This window comes from Drosophila santomea, chromosome 2L, assembly GCF_016746245.2.
Source record: "Drosophila santomea strain STO CAGO 1482 chromosome 2L, Prin_Dsan_1.1, whole genome shotgun sequence".
Classification (NCBI taxonomy): Eukaryota; Metazoa; Arthropoda; class Insecta; order Diptera; family Drosophilidae; genus Drosophila; species Drosophila santomea.
In genome coordinates, this window is record NC_053016.2 from 13,861,601 (window position 1) to 13,881,311 (window position 19,711).

At 41.8% G+C, this 19,711-nt stretch overlaps 2 protein-coding genes across 2 annotated transcripts; one reads left to right on the top strand and one right to left on the bottom strand.

The window, feature by feature from the left end:
- Nucleotides 1-91: 91 nt before the first annotated feature.
- On the top strand, nt 92-1,092 carry LOC120451897 (mitochondrial import inner membrane translocase subunit Tim21). Its single transcript, XM_039635909.2, has 3 exons — nt 92-295; nt 357-766; nt 822-1,092. Exons 1-3 carry the CDS (start codon nt 166-168, stop codon nt 990-992), a joined length of 711 nt encoding a protein of 236 aa, XP_039491843.2. The 5' UTR covers nt 92-165; the 3' UTR covers nt 993-1,092.
- LOC120451887 (transmembrane protein 231) lies at nt 1,090-2,231 on the bottom strand. Its single transcript, XM_039635897.2, is given in 2 exon segments — nt 1,090-1,454; nt 1,457-2,231. Coding segments are annotated over 2 exon segments (1,029 nt in total). The 5' UTR covers nt 2,136-2,231; the 3' UTR covers nt 1,090-1,104.
- Nucleotides 2,232-19,711: the final 17,480 nt, after the last annotated feature.

Below are 19,711 nucleotides of genomic sequence, written 5' to 3' on the forward strand. Positions count from 1 at the left end.
ACATTAATAACTGCGGCTATAACTATTTTAGTGGAAATGGCTTGATATCACGCTACGTAATAAACATGTGGCAACACTATTTATATCTCCACTAAACAGCTGATTAGAATTCTTTTTTCATAAAGTGTATTTATTTGTTTTTTACCATTGATTTCGACGTGAACAATGTCACGGTTAGCCATATTGCGCAATTTGGTCAGTCAGCGGCAGAATTTGCTCCCCGCCAACTTTACCAGGCTAAAATGTGCGGCTGCGATGCACTGGAGTCCACATTTGCGCCAGGAAGCGTCGCGCGGTTTGTGCCTCAAACTTCTCATCGGGTTACACCTGGAATATTAACTTTGTTATTTATGCAGAGGGTGGCGGATCTCTTCAACGGTCGCAGGATAACACCCAGGTGTCTACGGATGTGCGTCCCATTGGCGAGAAGATCAAGGAGAACACTAAGACGGCTAGTTATACGGCCATTATAATCGCCGGATTAGGGGTGACCTGTGTGATGTTTTTCGCCATTTTCCGGGAGCTATTCTCCAGCGAGAGTCCCAACAATATATATGCGGATGCTTTGAGTCGAGTGGTCGAAGATCCGCGGGTACAGGATGCAATTGGTGCGCCCATTAAGGGATTTGGCGAGACATCCAGGCGCGGACGCAGACAGCATGTGGCGCACTCCAGCTATGAGCGCCATGGAAAGCCTCACATGCGGATGCAGTTCTATGTGCAAGGCTTGAGGAACAAAGCCACCGTGCAGCTGGAGTCCAGAAGGGTAGCCGTGATTAATATCTTGCATTCCTCATTCGTCTAATCCACAATCTTCACAGAATGACGCTGGCAAACTGGAATATCGTTATCTGTTCGTGCAATTGGATCACTATCCCCGCACAACCATCATCCTTGAGGACAACCGTGCATTTGATCCCGCCCCCGAGCCAGCGTCCGCTGGATCTTCCTTTGGCAACCTAGCCCTGATGTCCAATAGCCGGGATAAGTGAGCGGATCCTTCCGATCCCCTGCTCTCCACTTAAATTTCCTGTACATTTGTTATATTTATTATTTGACTGACAATGAATTTGCATTGGGTAACCAACCACAGCCAGCCTCGAGTCATTCGCCAATCGAGAAGTTGTCCATCTCCAAAATGGCGCCCGATTGGTGTCAGTAGAGCTTTTTCCAGGGTATGATCTCCCAGGAGCGAACGATGTGGCGCCCGAAGAGAAAGTCCTTTAGCTTGTTCATAATGTAAAACGAGATGCCAAAGAAGGAAGCGAAGTACAGCCAAAACTGTCCAAGCCGTTCCCAAATGCTAAGATGATAGCGAGCGGCAACTTGGAGCACGTCCAGCTCCAGGTCAATGATGAGACCTGGTTCCAAGCGAGGCGACGTTTCTCTATAGTATGTCTCCTGAACGGCCAGCTGGAAATAAGCTGGATTCGCCTTGACTTGCGCCAGAAGGATTCCATTTTGAATTGATCTATATTTCCGGTAGTAGAGTTCGTGTCCAAGTGAACCTGGCGAAACTGAGTCTTGATGTTGCGTCCGGGAAATGGACAGGTGAACTCCACGTATTGCTTCAGTTGAAGCTCTCCCTTCAGTTGAATGTGTCCATTTCTGAGGCGAGCGTGGATGGGAAGCTGGAGCTGATGGGCCAGCACGGACGGAGGCGATAGATCGCACTTGTGCTGCAGTTCGGCCTCAAAGAAGACCAACAGATTGAAGCTGACCAATCGCGTGGGCACATCCTGCAGCTCCAGCTGAAAGTGCGCCCGATCTGTGACGCCATCATAGTCCACATCCTCTGTCCAATATCTGGTGGTGGTGCAACTGTTGGTATAACTCGCCATTTGGGCATTGAACTGGCTGAAGCTGCTGCAGGCCACTAGCGATTCCTCCTCCTCGTATTCCCCCTGGTCCGTTGTGCCCACGAATATGTACTCGTAGTTGAACTCCACATTCGGCTGCTCGTACAGGACCCGTGATTCTGATATTCCCGAATAAGGACTCAGCAGGGACACGAGCAGAACGGGCAGCATTACAGAGAGCGCTACGAAAGCCAGGACCAAAAGCGAGGCAAAGGAGCACAGCGAGTTCTTGTACACGATCGCCGTATTCGTCGTGTGCAGCGGAATAAACTTCATCTTGGCTATTTTAAATTAACCTTTTTTGGAGCACCTGCTTGCTTGACACTTGCCACTATGATTGGTTTGCTATGAAAAGTGGTTTTCGTTGCCAGGCAACGTAAAAAAGGAACTTCCACCACTGATTTAAACCTTCTTTTTAAGTATATATTAAGTGAGTATTACGAATATGCGATTTATTTATTTAATTTAATATTTAGTTATTTAGGAATTAAAGCAAAATATATATATATAATTTTCGGGCTTAAGTTTTGCGCCATAACGATGGTATTGCTTTCGATAAGTCGATGTGAATATCGATATGTACGAGGACACATCAGTAAGTCCTTGCGAAGTATCGAAAGTAATGACAGTTTTAAATTCAAAAATATTCATAAAAGGGAAGCTTTCAATAAAATTTGAGGGGTAAAAGTATTGATTATAAAACCGAAATAAACCCAGATATATATAAATAAGTTTCTTAAAAATCCATTCCTACCCCATTTTTCACCTGCATGAATGAATCGCCTCCCAAATCGCTTTATTAGCAACTGGGCCGGTAGTTCCTCCACTTCTCTTAGCTGAGACGAGACTCCAACTCCATTCCCGTCCAAATGCGCATCCGTTCCGGCTTTAAGCCGATACCAAAAAAGTATTGATTGCACATAATTATAGGATTTGGATACGGGCCTTCTTGAAGCTCGCCCAGCCCAACGACTAAAGTGAAAAGTGAGCCTGTAAAGAGGGGCATCCGGGGGAAAAGTGCGAAATTGAAGAACGGAACGCATAACTTGGCCAACATTTGCTCATAATTAAGGCCGCCAACTGGTTTTCGGTTTGGCTGCAGGAGGCTCAAAATGCTTTCGTGTGCACCGCGCAAAAATCGGAAGTAGCAGCTTTGCAGTTAATGCGCTTATTTTAAAGAGTGTTGAAAGCGGAGTACTCAAAAGAAAGAAGAAAATCATACTATATATGAGCATAATTGGACAGGCCTTTCGCCTGAGGAAAATTATGGAATATAATGAGATACTTAATACGATATCTGACCCGATTTTTAGCAGAAAGTTTTCATAGAGCAATAAACTGCAAGGGGGAAATATTCTGGCTTAAATTATTATTTCTTAGTTTCAAGTCCTAATTTGAATATATATATAAATTAGTATTATATGTAAACTAAGAAGTGATAAAATATTTAACATATTCCAGAAATGAACTTGTAATGAAGCCCTTAATCCTCAATTGCCTGTCACCTTTGCAAGTTTCCTGTTTACTTTTGTCCAACCGAAAACTTGTACTTTTGATTGGAGTATTTACCTTCTATTCGTGTCATGTCAGATTGGGTAACAAAGTTTTTCTGATTTGTCTTTTGACTCTTTGCTGTGTGACATGTGTTTTGTGCATATTAAAAATGTGTGGTAAAAATGATGGGCTGCCAGTCGGTGTCAGGAATACCGAAAAATGATGAATAAATAAAAGTGAATCATATTTTGACAGCTATGTCAGCTTTATTTGCGGCTGATCCTCTGACAGTTTTCCCACAATTATTTCTCCTGTTTCAACGACGTAGCATCCTGAATTTAAGTAATCTTCCGCCCGAAAAAAAAAATCAATAACTTTTCTACATTTTCCGTTTCCACATTGCCACGCCATTTTACAAAAGGGCCGAGGCAAAAGAAATGGGCGAAAAGTCTGTATGTAAAAGCCAAGATGGCAGACAAGCAGACAGATAGGGCGGGGGCTATATACGTACATACATACCCATATATACATATATATATATTTAGATGTATACGAACGCAGTTGGAATTCAGCTCACGGCCCCAGGACAATGCCAGCTCTGTGCCCATATATCCTTTTTCAACGAAATTTCAGCTTTCACTCGTTTCGCGTACGTTACCGTGTTGCCACCAAGGAGCTGTTGAAGTGGCAAATTCGCACAGCGCCACCATTCCATTTGCCATTGCTCGGCTGGTTGCAGGTTGAAGGTGGGCTGTTGGGTGGCTCTGGGTGGTTTTGGGCGGTGCTGGGGTCAGAGTGGTGGTGGGTGTGCGCCAGGTGGGCGCTGGCAAAAAGTAGCAGTTTATTAGGCGCACCAAATTAACATAGGACTACTAATGACTGCCACGGCAAACTAACTAGGCGGGCGAAAAGTTGGACTGCGAGGATACGGGCGCAAGGAGGAGCCAGGATGCGGGAATTCGGCTCCATGGCAGTGTCCTGCTAATTAGGTTGTGCAAAAGGTGCTGGGAGGCTGGAAAAATTGTAATTCAGTTGATAAGAAGTAAGTGCCACTCAGCACCTTACATTATCTATGCTGATATTCCAAAAGAAAGTTTTCTTTCAACCACCAAATTAACCATCGGTAAAATAAATGTGATTATTTTTAAATTTTTTTATTGATTTAAGAAACAGTCTAATTACTGAATTTTTACATTGTAAATGCTTACGATTGGTGATTAGTAAAGATCGCGCGCTGAAAAGTATGCTACAAATAAGGTTCAAACTTACTTCGCCAAATAGAAATTGTTGATAATATTGAATATAATTAAAATAATAGAACCATTGTTAGTTTCAGAACTCAAAACAAGCGCGTGAGCCAGTTTATGCCACTCACTCGAGGGTGTTGAGCATTGAATGCCGGTTGAAAGTGATTACAACGCCTGCGCGGACTCACATCCTTTTTGCTCAGTCCAATGCGAATTCCCCGAGCCGACACCCCTTCAACTGGATGCTGGAATGGAAGGCAAAAAGGGGAAATGCTTTCCCTGAAGCTTTCCTCTTGGCTGGCGCCTAGCTCCCCAAGGAAATCAAAGGGAAGCACAACGTATGGGCTACGTTGAGGTTGCTTTAATATTTATGCGGGGTTCATGTCTCTATCTGTGGAAAATTCCCCTTACAACACTCAAGTGGAAAAGTGTTATAGATGTGTACATGTGCGGGGTATTCACTCAAGGAGGCCGCAGGACGAAGGATGGCAAAGAATGGAGGTTGCCGTATGGGGATGCTGTCGAGTTGCTTTGGTGAACTATATTTGACAATCAAGCCGCAAGCATATGTTACCCGATAATTTGCCGAAAGTTTTAATGAAAGACATGGGACTCATTTTTCCTGCCACACTCTCTTTTTATTTGTGTGCGTGTATGTGTGTGTGTGGGTGCAGGAGTTAATGTCCTTTTTGTGTGAGTGCGTACTGCTGCTTGCTCAGTCGCCATTTTGTGCATGTCTGTGTGTGCCAGCATATTTTGATGAGCTCGAGAAAAGCAAGTGTCCTTTTCCGAGAATTTCCGTCTTGCCGTTTGTGGACGTGGGTGGGAGTGTCTGTCCTCGGTTTATGTGTATAATTTCCATTTTATAAATGACTTTTTCCGACGAATTTTCCGACTAGCCGCAGGCCACTGTAATCACGCCATATCTGTTGAAAGTTTACAACTTTTTGCCAGCGTTTTCGGAATACAAATTGCAAGGGTTTAGTTGCTCGAAGTTTTGAGAAAATATTGCGTGTCTAGTTTGGCTTCGATTTGTTAAATAATATTTCACACAATCTCTCTAAGCGTTTGTCCGCTTTATCATCTTAATTATAATTCCCAAAATATTTATAAATTTCTTTTTATTCAAACCTTTGAAAGTATTTAAACATTTCTCAATGGGAAATAAATGAAAGCATAAATAATGCAAAATACCATGAAAACAACAAAGTTTCTGTCATTTCCGCTGTGACAAATCTGTTCAGTTAGCATGATGCTCATTTAAAAAAAAAAAAAAAAGGGCTTTCGGTCACAGCACCGACGTTCAAGTACTCTCAAAAATTAAAATAAACTTGTAGGTGACTATATAGTTATTTTAATAAAAATAATTTTTTTTTTTGAATTTACAACGGCACTGAACAATATAATTTTTCTTTATGAAAACCCAGTGCAATTTACATGGCAAAGGGCATGATAAAAAGAGTCAATTTGAGAACATGGCACACACCCACGAAACTTCGCCACCACATCCCGCTGGGCAGTGGAGCAGACGACTAAAAAGTGGACATGTTCGTGGTGCCCGGAAAGTGGCACGAAAATCGGTGGAAATTTGGGGGCAGGAGGAGACACCATGTCATACAATTTTTCAGTTGTTGCGACTTCCTTGGTCACCGTTGTTGATTTTTTTCGCCCCGCAATGGTAATAAGCGTAAAACTTTGACAGTTTGTTATCCGCATTTGTTCGGTGGCTTGCAGTTTTCATTTGCCAGTTTTTTCCCCCCAGTCTTTATATTTTTTATTTATTTTTTCTGGCTCCCTGCTGCTATTTTTTTGTGCCCCCAGCGAGCACCTGTTAAAGTTGCCGGCGTGACAGCAGCGGCACTTTCTAAACGGCTCGCCCGGGAGCTGCCGCATGATAAGCGGTGTCCACGAATGATCTGCCAGGACCTCGTCCTGTTTTTCTGTTTTTTTTTTTTGTGGGTGTGCTCGGGCAATTAGAACAACAAGAAGCACTTAAACAGATGCATGTTATTTTGCGGTTTTCCCAAACCCATTTTTTCGGCTGCATTTCCGTGTACTGTTCAATACTTTTCTCACCTTTTTCCCTAACGGAACTAAGCGGTTAGGGTTATCTTAACCGTTTTTTCGTTGCGTTTTTTTGGGCCACGCACTTACCACATTCCTTGTGGTAATTATAAATTTAAACATTTAATTGATGGATAACTGCGGTTGGAATAAAAAGTAAAAAGTACGCATGTCGACCACAATTAAGGATCACTTTTGTCAAGTTTATGACATGGAATTAAATGAATTGAACAGTTTTTTAGGGATGGCAAAGAAGTTATTTAAAATATACGTTAACTAAACATACTATTAGTTGTTTTAAATGTTTCGATTAAAGTAAATCTTTGCGGTGACATACAGAAACAGGTAATTTCACTTTGGACAATTATAATGGCCAAAAGTGCTTAGTACGAGAGATTCATCTGCGATACGTGTTCGGGATCTCTTAATCGCCTCGAAAACAACAAGGGCAGCAGCAACAACTCTATATCCTTGGGCCACTATAGCCTTATGCTAGTCCTGCGACATCCATAGTCCGACCAACGAACAGCAATTAAAACGGATTAAAAAGGCAGCAAACTGATTTATGAGCCAAGGAACTCAAATAACGACAATACGACCACTGCGCCCAGAACCACCAACCACCAGCCACCAACCACTGACCACTGACCAAGTGCTCTGGGCATCCGTTTCCTAGTCCGTTTCCCAATCCGGATGCCTGGTGGCTTCCACTCGGACCGCCTCAGTCGAAATTGAAATAATTGCGCAGCGAAGCAATTTAGAAGAATCACTTGCCATTTTCCAATGCGTTCGATGCTGCTCTTGTCTAATTGAAAACATAAGGGAAAGTTGGCGATTCGAACTCGATTTTTGTCGTACTGTGTAGATTATCTCCTCTAGTGGAGTATATTTCTACATATTGCTTAAAAAATCCATTGTTTGTTATGTTTTGAATATAACTTTGAGAGCTTTAAACTGGGCATAGAATTTATAGTATATAATTAGGTTTATGGTATTAAGTAAACAATATATTATACATACTCAAATCACAATATGCCTAAAGCCTGACTTTTCTATCGATATAACCCTTGAAATATGTTTCAAAGCTTAAGATGATTTTATATTTACAGCATCCTTAACCATCTAGTACTCGTAATTCTAGTAATGCCTCTATTACGCGGTATAAATATTAGGCAGAAAAGCGATTGGCTTTCGCCGATTGCGACTTAAAAAGAAAACTCTTTCACTGTTGCTGCTGCTGCAGCTGCTGTTGCTATTGTTGCTGCTGCAATTTGGCGCATGGATCTGGCCAAGCGGAGTCGTTCATGTATTTGGGATTTATAACCGCATATAGCGCACATAAATCCAGCAGCGGCAGCAACAACAAATCGAACTTTATGTGCTGCAATGGCCGCCATATGGCCATGGCATGCCACGCCCCCAAAAACTGGTGGCACTGTCGCCAAAGCTATTGCCACCGTTAGAAATTGCTGCCAGAGATTCGAATAGGAATCGCTTTGCGTTTGGGTTGGGGCTTCGGTGTGGGTGTGTGTGTGTGTGTGTGGGTTTGGGGTTCAAAAGGGCGAGGATTGCTGTGTGTACAACGCTTATAATTGCTTGTTGCTGCTGCTGCTGCTGTTGCTGTTGCACGCATCTCTATCTGCGACACCAGGGGCCGCCCACACTCGGCCAGCGTGCTGTAAAATGTAAAATTCCAAATAAATGGCCACGATGTTGCTGCTGCTGCTGCTGCCACTTAAGCGCCTCCACCATGTGTGTTATGGCCTAAAGTAAATCTTCATTAGATTTGCCAGAGTAACCAAAAGGCTGATGCTGCTGCTGCTGTTGCTGCTGTTGCTGCTGCGGATGCTGATGTTGCAACAGAGCCATAAAAAGCAGCGCAACTGGACATGAGTATTTATGGCCACTTTTGTTGTCATTTTAATTGATTTCAATTTTTGTGCATTGAGCAGCAGCTCCTGGCAGATAAGGATGAGTTGCAAGACGATTGCACAGACGTATGTCTTCTCTATATTGATTCGTTTATGCTGCTAATTTATGTTTCTGAACCCAGATAGTAAATATTTGCATCTGAATATGCGCAGGAGAGCTTTTAAAATTCAATTCATGAATATTTACTTGATGGATACTTGTTTCAAACCCAGTTATTTATTTAACACAGAAGTGGTTGTAAGTTGACTTAATTATGTTATTAATTCCATAAAATTGAATTAAACTGATGAAACCTTTCTCACATTTAATGTAGAAGCCATAAAAGGACGCTGTCCATCTCGTGTTAATCGGCTTGGGCCCACTTTCAACCCATCTGCTCCCTGCCAAACTTTCCCCAAATTGAATTCAACTCGAATTAAATGGAATGTGACCGGAGTGACCAGCGAGTTCAACGTTCAAACTGATCCACAGTAAATGACGGCAGCTGGTGCCACATCGAAGTCTTCAGGGTGCCGAAGTACCACCCTCCTCATCGGTTACCAGCCACTTTACTCCACTTTTTACCACTCATTACCAATTGATGAAGCGCACACGAGAGTGGAGAATCGAAAACTTTATGAAATTTTGTGGTTGCTACCGTTTCTGAAAAATGTCTGCGGTCTGTGCCATTCCCATTTGCTTTCGGCCCATAAAAAGCCCAGCCACATTGGCATACCCAGCCAACCCCTAATTGTTGTGGCCAGTGGACTCATGTAAACCCGGCCATGTACAATGCCAAACCGTCTTGTATATCTTGTATATAGCAGTAAAGTTGTGAAAGAGCAATAAAGATGATTAAAATGTAATTATCCTTAATATTCTGACGAACGAACGAACAACACACACACACAAAAAAGGAAAGAAACTTTCGGGCTGGTTAAATTTTAATTGATGAGCTCCGGGGTTGAACTTTTTCCACCTTTTCAACTTTTTCAACTCCTTCCACTGGGAAAGAAAGGATTGAGGAGGGTTTCTTTTTTTTTTTTGGCTACCGGCAGTTGAGTGCAAATTAATTTGTTTTGAATATTTGCCAAAAACTTTCGCTGGGAACCTTTTTACAGCGATGGGAAAATCTTGAATTGGGTTCATTTCGCTTTATTTTGTGCCCAAAGAACAACTTACACTTGTTACGGCAATTATTGATATTTGTCCTCGGGATTTCCCATTGGGATTTGCGAGCCACATAAAATCAGGGGAGTTTTCCGAATCCACCCTTTTGGGGGTGGCATTTGGTCAACATATTAATCACATATAGGCCCAAAATAAATGTTCCACGAGTGTGTGGCAAATTGATATGTACATGGGGCATATCAATTGCATGGTGTACAATGTGGTTTGATTTTGGTATGGGTGGGAAATTCTTTTCAATTTTCGAGGCTGCAGGTTGAGGGAAAATGACACATGTGCAATAAATTACGTTTTCGCGTACCGTATGAGTCATAGAAAAGCAGTATCTATTCTTTTTTCTGTACAAATTATTTGGTTGATTGAAAATAAATATTTCAAAGTTTTGAAAAATGAATAACTAAATAGTTATAGGTATTCGGCTATAATCTCCCAGCAAGCACAATAAAAATGACTAAATTAAACGTTAACTTGTCCTCGATTATACAAATCATTGTGGTTCAGTTTAGTGCCGCGCCACAAAAGAAATTATAATTCCAAACTTTTCGATTATACGGTTTTATGCTCGAACGGAACCATAAAGGCCAATCAATGAATGTATAATATCCATCAGAAGTGTGGAAACCATTAGGGGCCGCCAGAAGAATGAAATAAATAGTTATGGCCACAGAAATATGTGATAAAATATGCTATATAATTTGGGCTGGCAGAAATATAAAGCCAAGAAATGCGTAAAAAGACACTAAATTGGAAAGTGTGAAGAAAAGTATCAAATAGCTCAAAAAAATAAACATAAAAAGGGCGAACTTCAAGAACTTTGGCCCCGTCAAGTGACCCCTCGCCACTTCGACGATCTGAAGATCTGTAAGAATATAAAAAACGCTACATGAATCCTTCTGCTGCTCGAAATTAAAGCGGCATTGTTCGGTGGAACCACATAATGGACACGAATCGAAGTGGGGAATTTTCCACCCGCTGGGCAGCGCGGCAGGATGTGTGTGGAAATGTGTAGGGGCCGCAAAGAAAATGCCCAAGGAAAATATAACTGAAATGAAATAATAAGCGCTATAGGCATGCTGCCTCATTAGCATTTATGGCGCCTACTTTGAGTTCAGAACTTGAAAAATATAAGACCTAAATAAGTTTTACCTAACTATAATCTATCTTCAAATAGTATGTTTTTTTATTAAAATAGTACATTATTGTATACTATCCATTACACAATTTGTTTATATATCTTACTTTACTCACATATAGGGATTATATTATGATGCATGCATGGGGAAGTTAACCATATAATATGGCACTAATTGATGGAACATCCCACCACCCAAACCACCCACTCCACCCGCACCACCCACTAAATGATGGCTGCGACGTGCCCACGGCGATATCCGATCAATATGCATAATCGGCGTAATCAGTGCGTTGGCACAGGTGAGAGGGTTGGAGGGGGGGGGGGAGACATAGCGATGAGGTGTGTTGCCGTTATAACGGTGTTATGTCGTTAATGTGCAATTGCCATGTTGGCAATACCAATTGCGTTCGCACACTGGCACTTCCACTCGCAATCACGCATCCAGAAGCAGTTGCCTCAAATTGAGGCTGTTAAATTGGTAATGGGGTAATTCCTTACCCAGAAGGTACAGTACGTGCTCGCTAAGAAGCAACGGGGGCGTGACTGTGGAACCATAAGCCATTGCTTATAAGCCTACCGTCTGCGTAATAGTTGTAAATACAGCTGCCATATGGAAGTTAGTTGGCGTATGTTTGGTCCACGATTGAGAATAGCAAATTTAAAATGTTTTAATTAAGTAATATTTAATAACAACCTTAAGCGAATAAGAAGATACTTTAAATAGTATCAAAAGTATATTTACAAAAATAATTGAAGTCTTCTTTTCTTCTTAAGTTGCTTGAGTTTCTTCTGCTTAAGTTGCTTGAGTTTCTTCTGCTTAAGTTGCTTGAGTTTCTTCTGTTTAAGATGCTTAAAAACCCCAAAAATATGATGACTTCTGGGACAGCTTTGTAAACTGGTTTATGTTTCCTACTATTTTCCTTTTGATTTGCAAGGTGTAGTCGCCCACCCACCTGAACTTAGTCCGATGTTGTTGTCTTTCTTACTGCCGGCGACGACATCCAGAAATTCGCGCGCCAATTTAGCACTTGTCATTCGCTTGGCACTCTGCATCGCCCTCATCTTGGGCCTTTTTGGTTTGGGAAAAAAGTAAGAGACGACTGCGATGCGCAGACGTATCATTTTCATTATAAATATGGCACTAGAGAGGGTTGCACTCGGGATGAGCTGGGGTTGGGGGTTGTGGACGGGATTGGGATTGGGATTGGGCTGGATGAGGCAGGAGCGGAAGGTGGAGGTCCCAGGCATAAGCCACGAATTTATGACATTTTGATTTGCGTGAAATTTGCTTTTGGCACGCATGCGTCCTCCACAATCCGTGCCCGTGGGTCCTCCTCATTCGCAGTGACAAAAACAAAAATTTCAAGGTTGAAAAAGATATGGATTTTCATAAATTAATAAACCTATTATTATGTGCGTAGAAATAAAAAATTTAATCAAATGAAGCAGCACCCAAAAGAAGTATGAATTGTATGAATGAAAATGAATTGAGTACTTTACAGCTAAGTAGCATGACTTATGATCTATAAATAAGTGCAAGTAGCAATTATTTTTCCCAGTGCAGTCCACCTCATCCACCTCTGTGTCACGTGCTGCTGCGACTGCTCCCTCGACTGCTGCTGTCGTCGTCGTTATCCTGTTCGTTCTGTGTCACATTAAATGCGCTTAAGGCGCTAAACAAACCCGTCCGGATCGTCCGGATAGTAAGGTTGACTTGGATTCTGGATTCTGTGTTGGCATGGGAGTGAGGAGTGGACCTTGGAGGCCCACCTATGTGTGCGTGCGGTTGCCACATTTAGCGTCATCGTTGGAGGTGCTCATGGCTGGGATTCTCCTTTTTTCCGCTTGCCAATTAAAGCGAAATATGCGCGCATGCGCAGCAGATCCAGATCCAGATCCTGGAGTGCCATCCATGGAGCGGTGTTGGGCATGAGGTGCCGGGACAAAGCCTTGTATGCAACACACCATTTTTTGACATTTTTATGAGCAGGCAGCGCATATATCAAGTTGGAGCAAACAGTGGAGCGGACTCGGCAGTTGGATTCGGTTGGAGCTTCGGGTTTGGGCTTGGGTTTGCACTGAAAATTCCGCACATCAAGTTTTTTGTGTGCACTGCATACCCTTTAAATTCAAACAATTCTTTCGATTTATTAGGTACTTTTATTTTAATTATATCGCTGAATTCCGGTATAAATATATAAAGAAATTTGCAATCTTTATGTTACCTAATTCATTTAAAAATACATTTTACTTAAATTAATTTAAATAATGATAATGCTGTTAACTTGGCGTTATTACTCGTATATATGTTAAAGTTTAGGAAGGCATACAAATTATTTAATTCAATTATTTATTATTTATTATTAAAGAGTGCCAAGTGCTGCGACCAAAACCATTCGCATCTGTATTATTTTCTTGTGTTTATTTTTCCGCGGCGCCCACGTCGAGGTTAAAGAGGCGAGAGGCGCATTTTGCCCGGGGGCGCCAGTTTAGTCCATTTCGCGCCTGCGCAGACAGAGTAACAAAAAAAAAAAAAAAAAGATGGGAAATCCCCTGCCTCCCCACTTACGGAATCCTCCTGCCAAGGGGACATATATCGTGCGAATATTATTTATACGCGTTTCGACCACAAGGCACAAATGAAACGCAAATATTTATCACCATTTCTGTTGTGCGCATGAGCCTGGACCCGAGTCCAAAGCCCAAAGCCCAAAGCCCTACACCCGAACCTCCTCCAATGATATAAGGCATTCCCTACCAATGCCCATCCGCTCACCATTTCCCCCTTAACCAGGTCGAAACAAATTGAACTGTAGGTGGTTGCTGACCGCTTGGCCTCTGCTGTGTTGGCCCTTGTCATCTCCCGTTGTTATTTGGCTCATAAATTTCCTCACCGATTTTTACGCGCTTTTTCGCTCTTGATTTGTATTTGTATTTCAACTTTTGGGGGAGAAAAACTTTCCGGGGCCCTGAATTATTGAACATGGCTGCGATTTATGACCCAGAGAATTTTGTGGCCAGCGAGGGGAAAATGCCTCTGCAATGGTGGTCAAATGGTAGCGCAGAGCCTAACCCCATTGGCTGCAATTTATTTGTTGTTGGTTACGGCCATGTCAAAATATGTGTGATATGCAAAATAATGAGTTGTTGCGGCTTACAGCCCCACCCACATTCAATTTAAAATATTACCTTCATTTCTTGGTGGACATTGATAGGGTTTATAGATAGAATTTAATTATATTTTATTTGCCTTTATTTAAATCAAGTTTATATATTGTAAATATATGAAGCTCCGGAGCGTATCAAAACTAGAGGGCAATTAATCTTTTCTGCTTTCATAACATTACCCTCGCATTCTTAATGCTGACACACATTTTTCGTGTTCCAACCTAACCCCAATTGCCATATAACACATTACCACATAGCCCCGATATCTGATCGAGATTCAAGAAAAATAAAGGAAGATTGCGTGCCTTGACAAACAGATAGGAGCAGAAACGCACGAGAGATACCAATCAGCAGCATGAAAAATCCGAAGAAAACCAAAAATGTTTATTAAAAAATTACGATACATTCCCGGGGCCCTTGATGATGATCTGTAGTATCTGTCCGCCGATCCCAACCCATCCCATCCCATCCGATGCGATCCAATCCCTTCGAGAGGCTGTAGTGCACATTAAATTGTGATGCATCAATAAAATTTGCCTGCAGCAAGTTCCCAAAGCCATGCTACGAAAGTGTTAACTTCGAAATATCTTGCCGCTCTATAATTATGGATGGTTTTTCGGTATAATTGCAGCCGGGCATCGTTTTTGGTTTCTCCATGGCTTGGCTTTGGCTCTCGGCTCTCGGCTCTCGACTTGGTCCAGTCTGGTCTGGTTTTGAGTGTTTCAATCACAGCCGCTGACGAATGGCAGTCGCCGCTGTTGATAGCCCCGACTAAAGGTGCCCCATTCCCTCCACTCCCATCCCATCCAGAACCCAAATCTCTGGCATCCCTAGTTGTGCGTGCATCTGTATCTGTGTCTGTAAATGTATCTGTACCTGTATCTGTGTCTGTGTCTGCATCCATGTCTGGTGCACGGCAGCCGCTTGAAGTAGCGCAAATTCATTTATCTAAAAAACAAGAAAAGAACACCGCTGCCGACACGCCGACCGATTCTAAGGTGTTGGCCGCTGCTTTGGGCCACAAAAAAATCTGAAGGAGACCCAAGTAATTCCGGTAATTTACGAACATATTCCCAAAACACCACACTGACCAAAATAAAATAAAATTTTATTCCACTCCTTACAATGAGCTATCTGTTTCGTTCGTAATGTCTTAAGATATAGCGAATATAATAAATATGTTAAAATGTAGCATTATAAAGTTTGGCATGATTTTGGTTACGATTTTCTGACAGTGTAAAAGCAAACTCCACACCGTTGTCGACGCTTATGAATCATAATCACAATTTCTTCTGGGCCTGGCTGTGTGATGATGATCAATGATCTGAAAAGTGTTTCTTCGCCGGCCAGTTGGAGACTTGGAGCTGGAACTTGGGCTTTATGACGCGGTTTCTGGCCGCCGGCTAAACGTGCGCTCGCCTTAATTTTCAATATGTCTGGACGGCGACGATTCCCCGATTCCCCGATGCCTGATACTCTGATGCCCGATGCCCGATACCCTGATGCCCGTCATCAGAAACCGGCGACTGGGTCAATGCTGATGGCCTTTCGTTTTTATGGCAGACACATAGGCACCTTACGGCCAATTTATCGAGCAAAAACACCAGGCCTTCAGAACCCGAAAAATTCGTGAGCCACTTTGGGAGGGATATGCAGGATATGCGTGTCGCAAAATAATTTAAAAGGGGCGAAGGCAACGGTGTGAGACCAATGGAATTTGCAGGTTTTTTATTAACCAAATTAGAGCTCAGGTAGGAAGTGATATCGGAATTGGGAAGATATTAAAGAAAGACTGTTTTATGAATCAATTAGGCTATAGGTGAAAGGTGATGAGGAGGCAAACTTTAAGATCCTTTAGCGAAATTTTAGAATTATTGGGTATTCTTATAGATTTCTATTATTCAGCCAATTGACTTCCTAATTTAAACGTGAAATTAGCCACTTTGGTACAGCCTCTTAAATTTTCATGGGCTACCAATTTTGTGGCAGCACATACATGCATTCCAGCAACCATTTACGCAATCATTAAGCACGAAGCTAATTTGTGTGCCACAGAATTCAGAGATGTTGGCATGTTGCACGTGTTGGCCAAGACGGAAGACGGAAAGTCAGAGGATGTGGATGTGGAAGGAGCCTGAAATCTGGACACTGGACACTGACAGCTCCAGTCGGCATAAACCCCTTGAATTATGCACAATTATCGGGGCTCCGGAAAGTAGGTGCGATGAGCGCCTGTCCGAGGCCGAGGTGAGCAATAAAATAGCAAAAATAATTGAAATGTAATTTTGTAAGGCTGCGTTGAGGCCTCCGATTGAACCATCTCCATCTCCATTTCCATCGGCGTGTCACTAATTGGAACTGCCTGCGAACACTTCGCCAACACTTGGCGCCCAAAACAATCATGTTTATATACAAACTCTGCAACTAATCAAAATTCCATAAATTCATGCATTTAACGCTGCACTTTTGGCCATATCGAATGCCTTGGTATCCGCATCCACTGGTAGTCCATTGGTAGCATCTATCAATTCGTGTCTTCAAAACATCTCAACAATTCAAAGATCTTCGAAGATGGGAAAAATTGTGCGTGGCAAAATGCGCGTGAAATCGTAATTGCCTTCAGTGAAAATTGTTGTGCAATTATCTCGATTAGTAACGAGTGGAAAATGCTGTTTTTCCTACTCTGTTGATAATGTGTTGAAATGGGGATTTACTGAACAATTGATTGCTTCATGCGATTCGATTTGTGTGCCATCTGAATTAAAGGTCAATCGCTAGATTCACCTTAAAGTTTTTATTGGATTTATTGGATGTAACCTTTTTAAAACGATTTAATAGTTTATTTAACGCTTTGTATCATTATAAGTTAGAAAATGATATATAATGCTTATTTATAAGACGTATTTTCATTTTAATTTCGCATCCCATTCAACATTTCAATGCCAAGATCTCTCAATCAAAGTTTTCATTCGCATATCTTTGTTATTTGACAGATCACAGTTCTGAATGCTCTTGATGGCTCTGCTGATGTCTCGAATCCAGTTTCAATCTTATTTCTATGGCAGACAGAGCAAGTTTTTTAGATTACTTAATTATATATGTAGAACACGGCTAATTTATGTGCGCCCCAATCGGCAATCTTTCCACATATCAAATGGCACAAAAAGACATGTGTTAGCTTTGAAATTGGCCCAAAAAATCAATAAATTTCGCCAGACTTATCTGCATTTTTATTGCATAAATGCCAATCAACGCATTTCGTTCTAAATCGAAGAAGCGACAAAAAAACAACTTGCACTTATTGATTTAAAATTATCAAGCAAATGACATGACAGAGCACAGATATAAAATCCCTCTTATGCAAACTGATAAATACAATAATGAAAACGAGAGAAAAAAGAGACACAGGGCGTTCGAGACAAAAACTGATACAATATCCATAACTCTGCCACTTTACGAGCAATTAATTTATGCGTTGACAATTCTAATGACTCTTGATATATTCTCCCCATCTCTGTGGCCGTAGTTATTGCCTTTCCGATCGGCATTAATATACATACATATGGATTCGAATGCACAGAATGGAGTGTGTTGGCTGCTTGGACCATGGAATCCCGAATCCGAACAAAGCGACAATCAAGCTGCGAATAATCATATAATATTAATAATCATAAAACGTATTGAAATGGGCGCTAGCTAGTTGATTTGATTAAAAGGCCACTCGGGATGCCCAGCGCACCTTCAGATTAGCTCCGATCAGATTATCAAATTCTTGCCCCATGTAATCAGATACTGTGTTATATCTCGGCATATCTGGTGTTTCTGACGAGCTGTTGGCAAACACTTTGGATTTCTGGTCTGTCAACTGGTTTTTGGAGCATTCATGCCGGGTAAATCGAATATTTATTGTGACTACCACAGTGTGTTACAAATGGGAAAATAAACACATTTTACTTGCATTGTCTTGCTTATTTGTATCTCAAATAAATACTTTTCAGGGAAGTACCAATTAGACAAACAAAAGCTATTGGTAATAACTTGAAAACCTGCTTTGAAACTGAACATCTGAATAATTTCTAACTGCACCGGCTGGATTATTCATATTAGCATTAACACAATAATCTTTAATTTTTTGAAAATGCGGCATATGCCGCAGGTGATAAAAGGCCAACAGCCATAAAGACGCACAGAACGGATTTATGATCTCCACTCTTTCTGTGAATAAAATATAATTAAAATCTATTAGCAAGTCTTCGGCGAAAACGATTTAAATGTGGGCATTTTTCGGCTGCCCAAAAGCCAACTTTGTATGAACGGTGCGGAGTGGGTTTTTAATGGGTTTGAAAGCGGTTTTAAAATCAATTTCTGCGAACGCCACTTGGCACAGTTTTAAATCAAGCGAAGCGCCCCAGTTTGACATGTGTGCAACATTGTCGCTTCTTTCAGCCATTTGGGGCAATAAGCAATATGCTATTCCCTTTGTTTTAATGAGAACAGGCAAAAAAGGGGTGCAAAAATTGTTTCATAGCCTGTCATAAATGTCGGCAGCGGGGCCTTTGGCCGGTGCACAATTTCATCTGCCACTTCCGAGGCTCTATACATGTATATACATATATATGCGATCCAGTGCCGCCGCAATTTGCAGCATCTTCATCTTCGGCGAAGGAAGTGGAGAACAGTGGAGCGGTGCTGCGTTATTATGATCTTTTAATAGCCCGCAATTTTCTCACCTCGCAAAGTGTGAATATTATGGTGTAATTGCATCAACGCATCAACTCCTACCAATTTCAGGCTGAGGGCTAAAAAGGCCGCGCCAATTGCCAAAACCTTCCCGAGTCCAGAATCCACAGAATGCCCAGCACCGCCAGCATCCCAACTCATCCCTGGCCCAACTCATCCTGCCGAGAGGAGGACAGGACCAGAGCGATCCAACGCCGCCGGGGCCGGCCCCATCATAACTTCTGTTGGGGCCGCCAAAAGTTGTGGTCTCTCTTCAGCTTGCACTGAAAAAAAAAATATCTTGAAATGATACAAGACGGTGCGAAAAGCGCTCAAGAAATTATCATATCATCATACGAAGTATCTACTTGATCGGAATTTCAATCCATATTTTGAAGTAACCAACTTGTGTTATACATTTGAGCATACATATATTTAAGCTTGTTCGATTTGTTCCCAGTGTACATATGGGTATGATCTGCGCATGTGGGGCGTTGATTGTGGTGCAACTCCTTCTTTTCCGAGCCACTTCGCTGCCATTTGGCCGGGTTTTGTGGATTGCCGACAGGTTCATGTTACCTGATGCGGTGTCGGTGCCTTCTCTTGTCGATCCGCTGCCTTTTATGAAATTATGGCAATAGTGCGTAATTATTTTTTGTGCTCTTAATTTTTGAGAAGATTTTTATTCGGGCCAGCGGGGGGAGGGAGACCATTGAGGTCCGTTTATTGAAATTACTACCTGCATTTATACATTTTTTTGGGCCATAAAGCGGATCAGCAGGTAGTTCGATACTTTGATTAAAATAAATACCAACATTAATGGCAATGATAAAATAATTCGAACTAATTAGTTTAAATGGATATAAAGAGTAACATAAGTAACAAAACATGTTTATAGAAGAACTAGTTATTGCTATCATATTTTT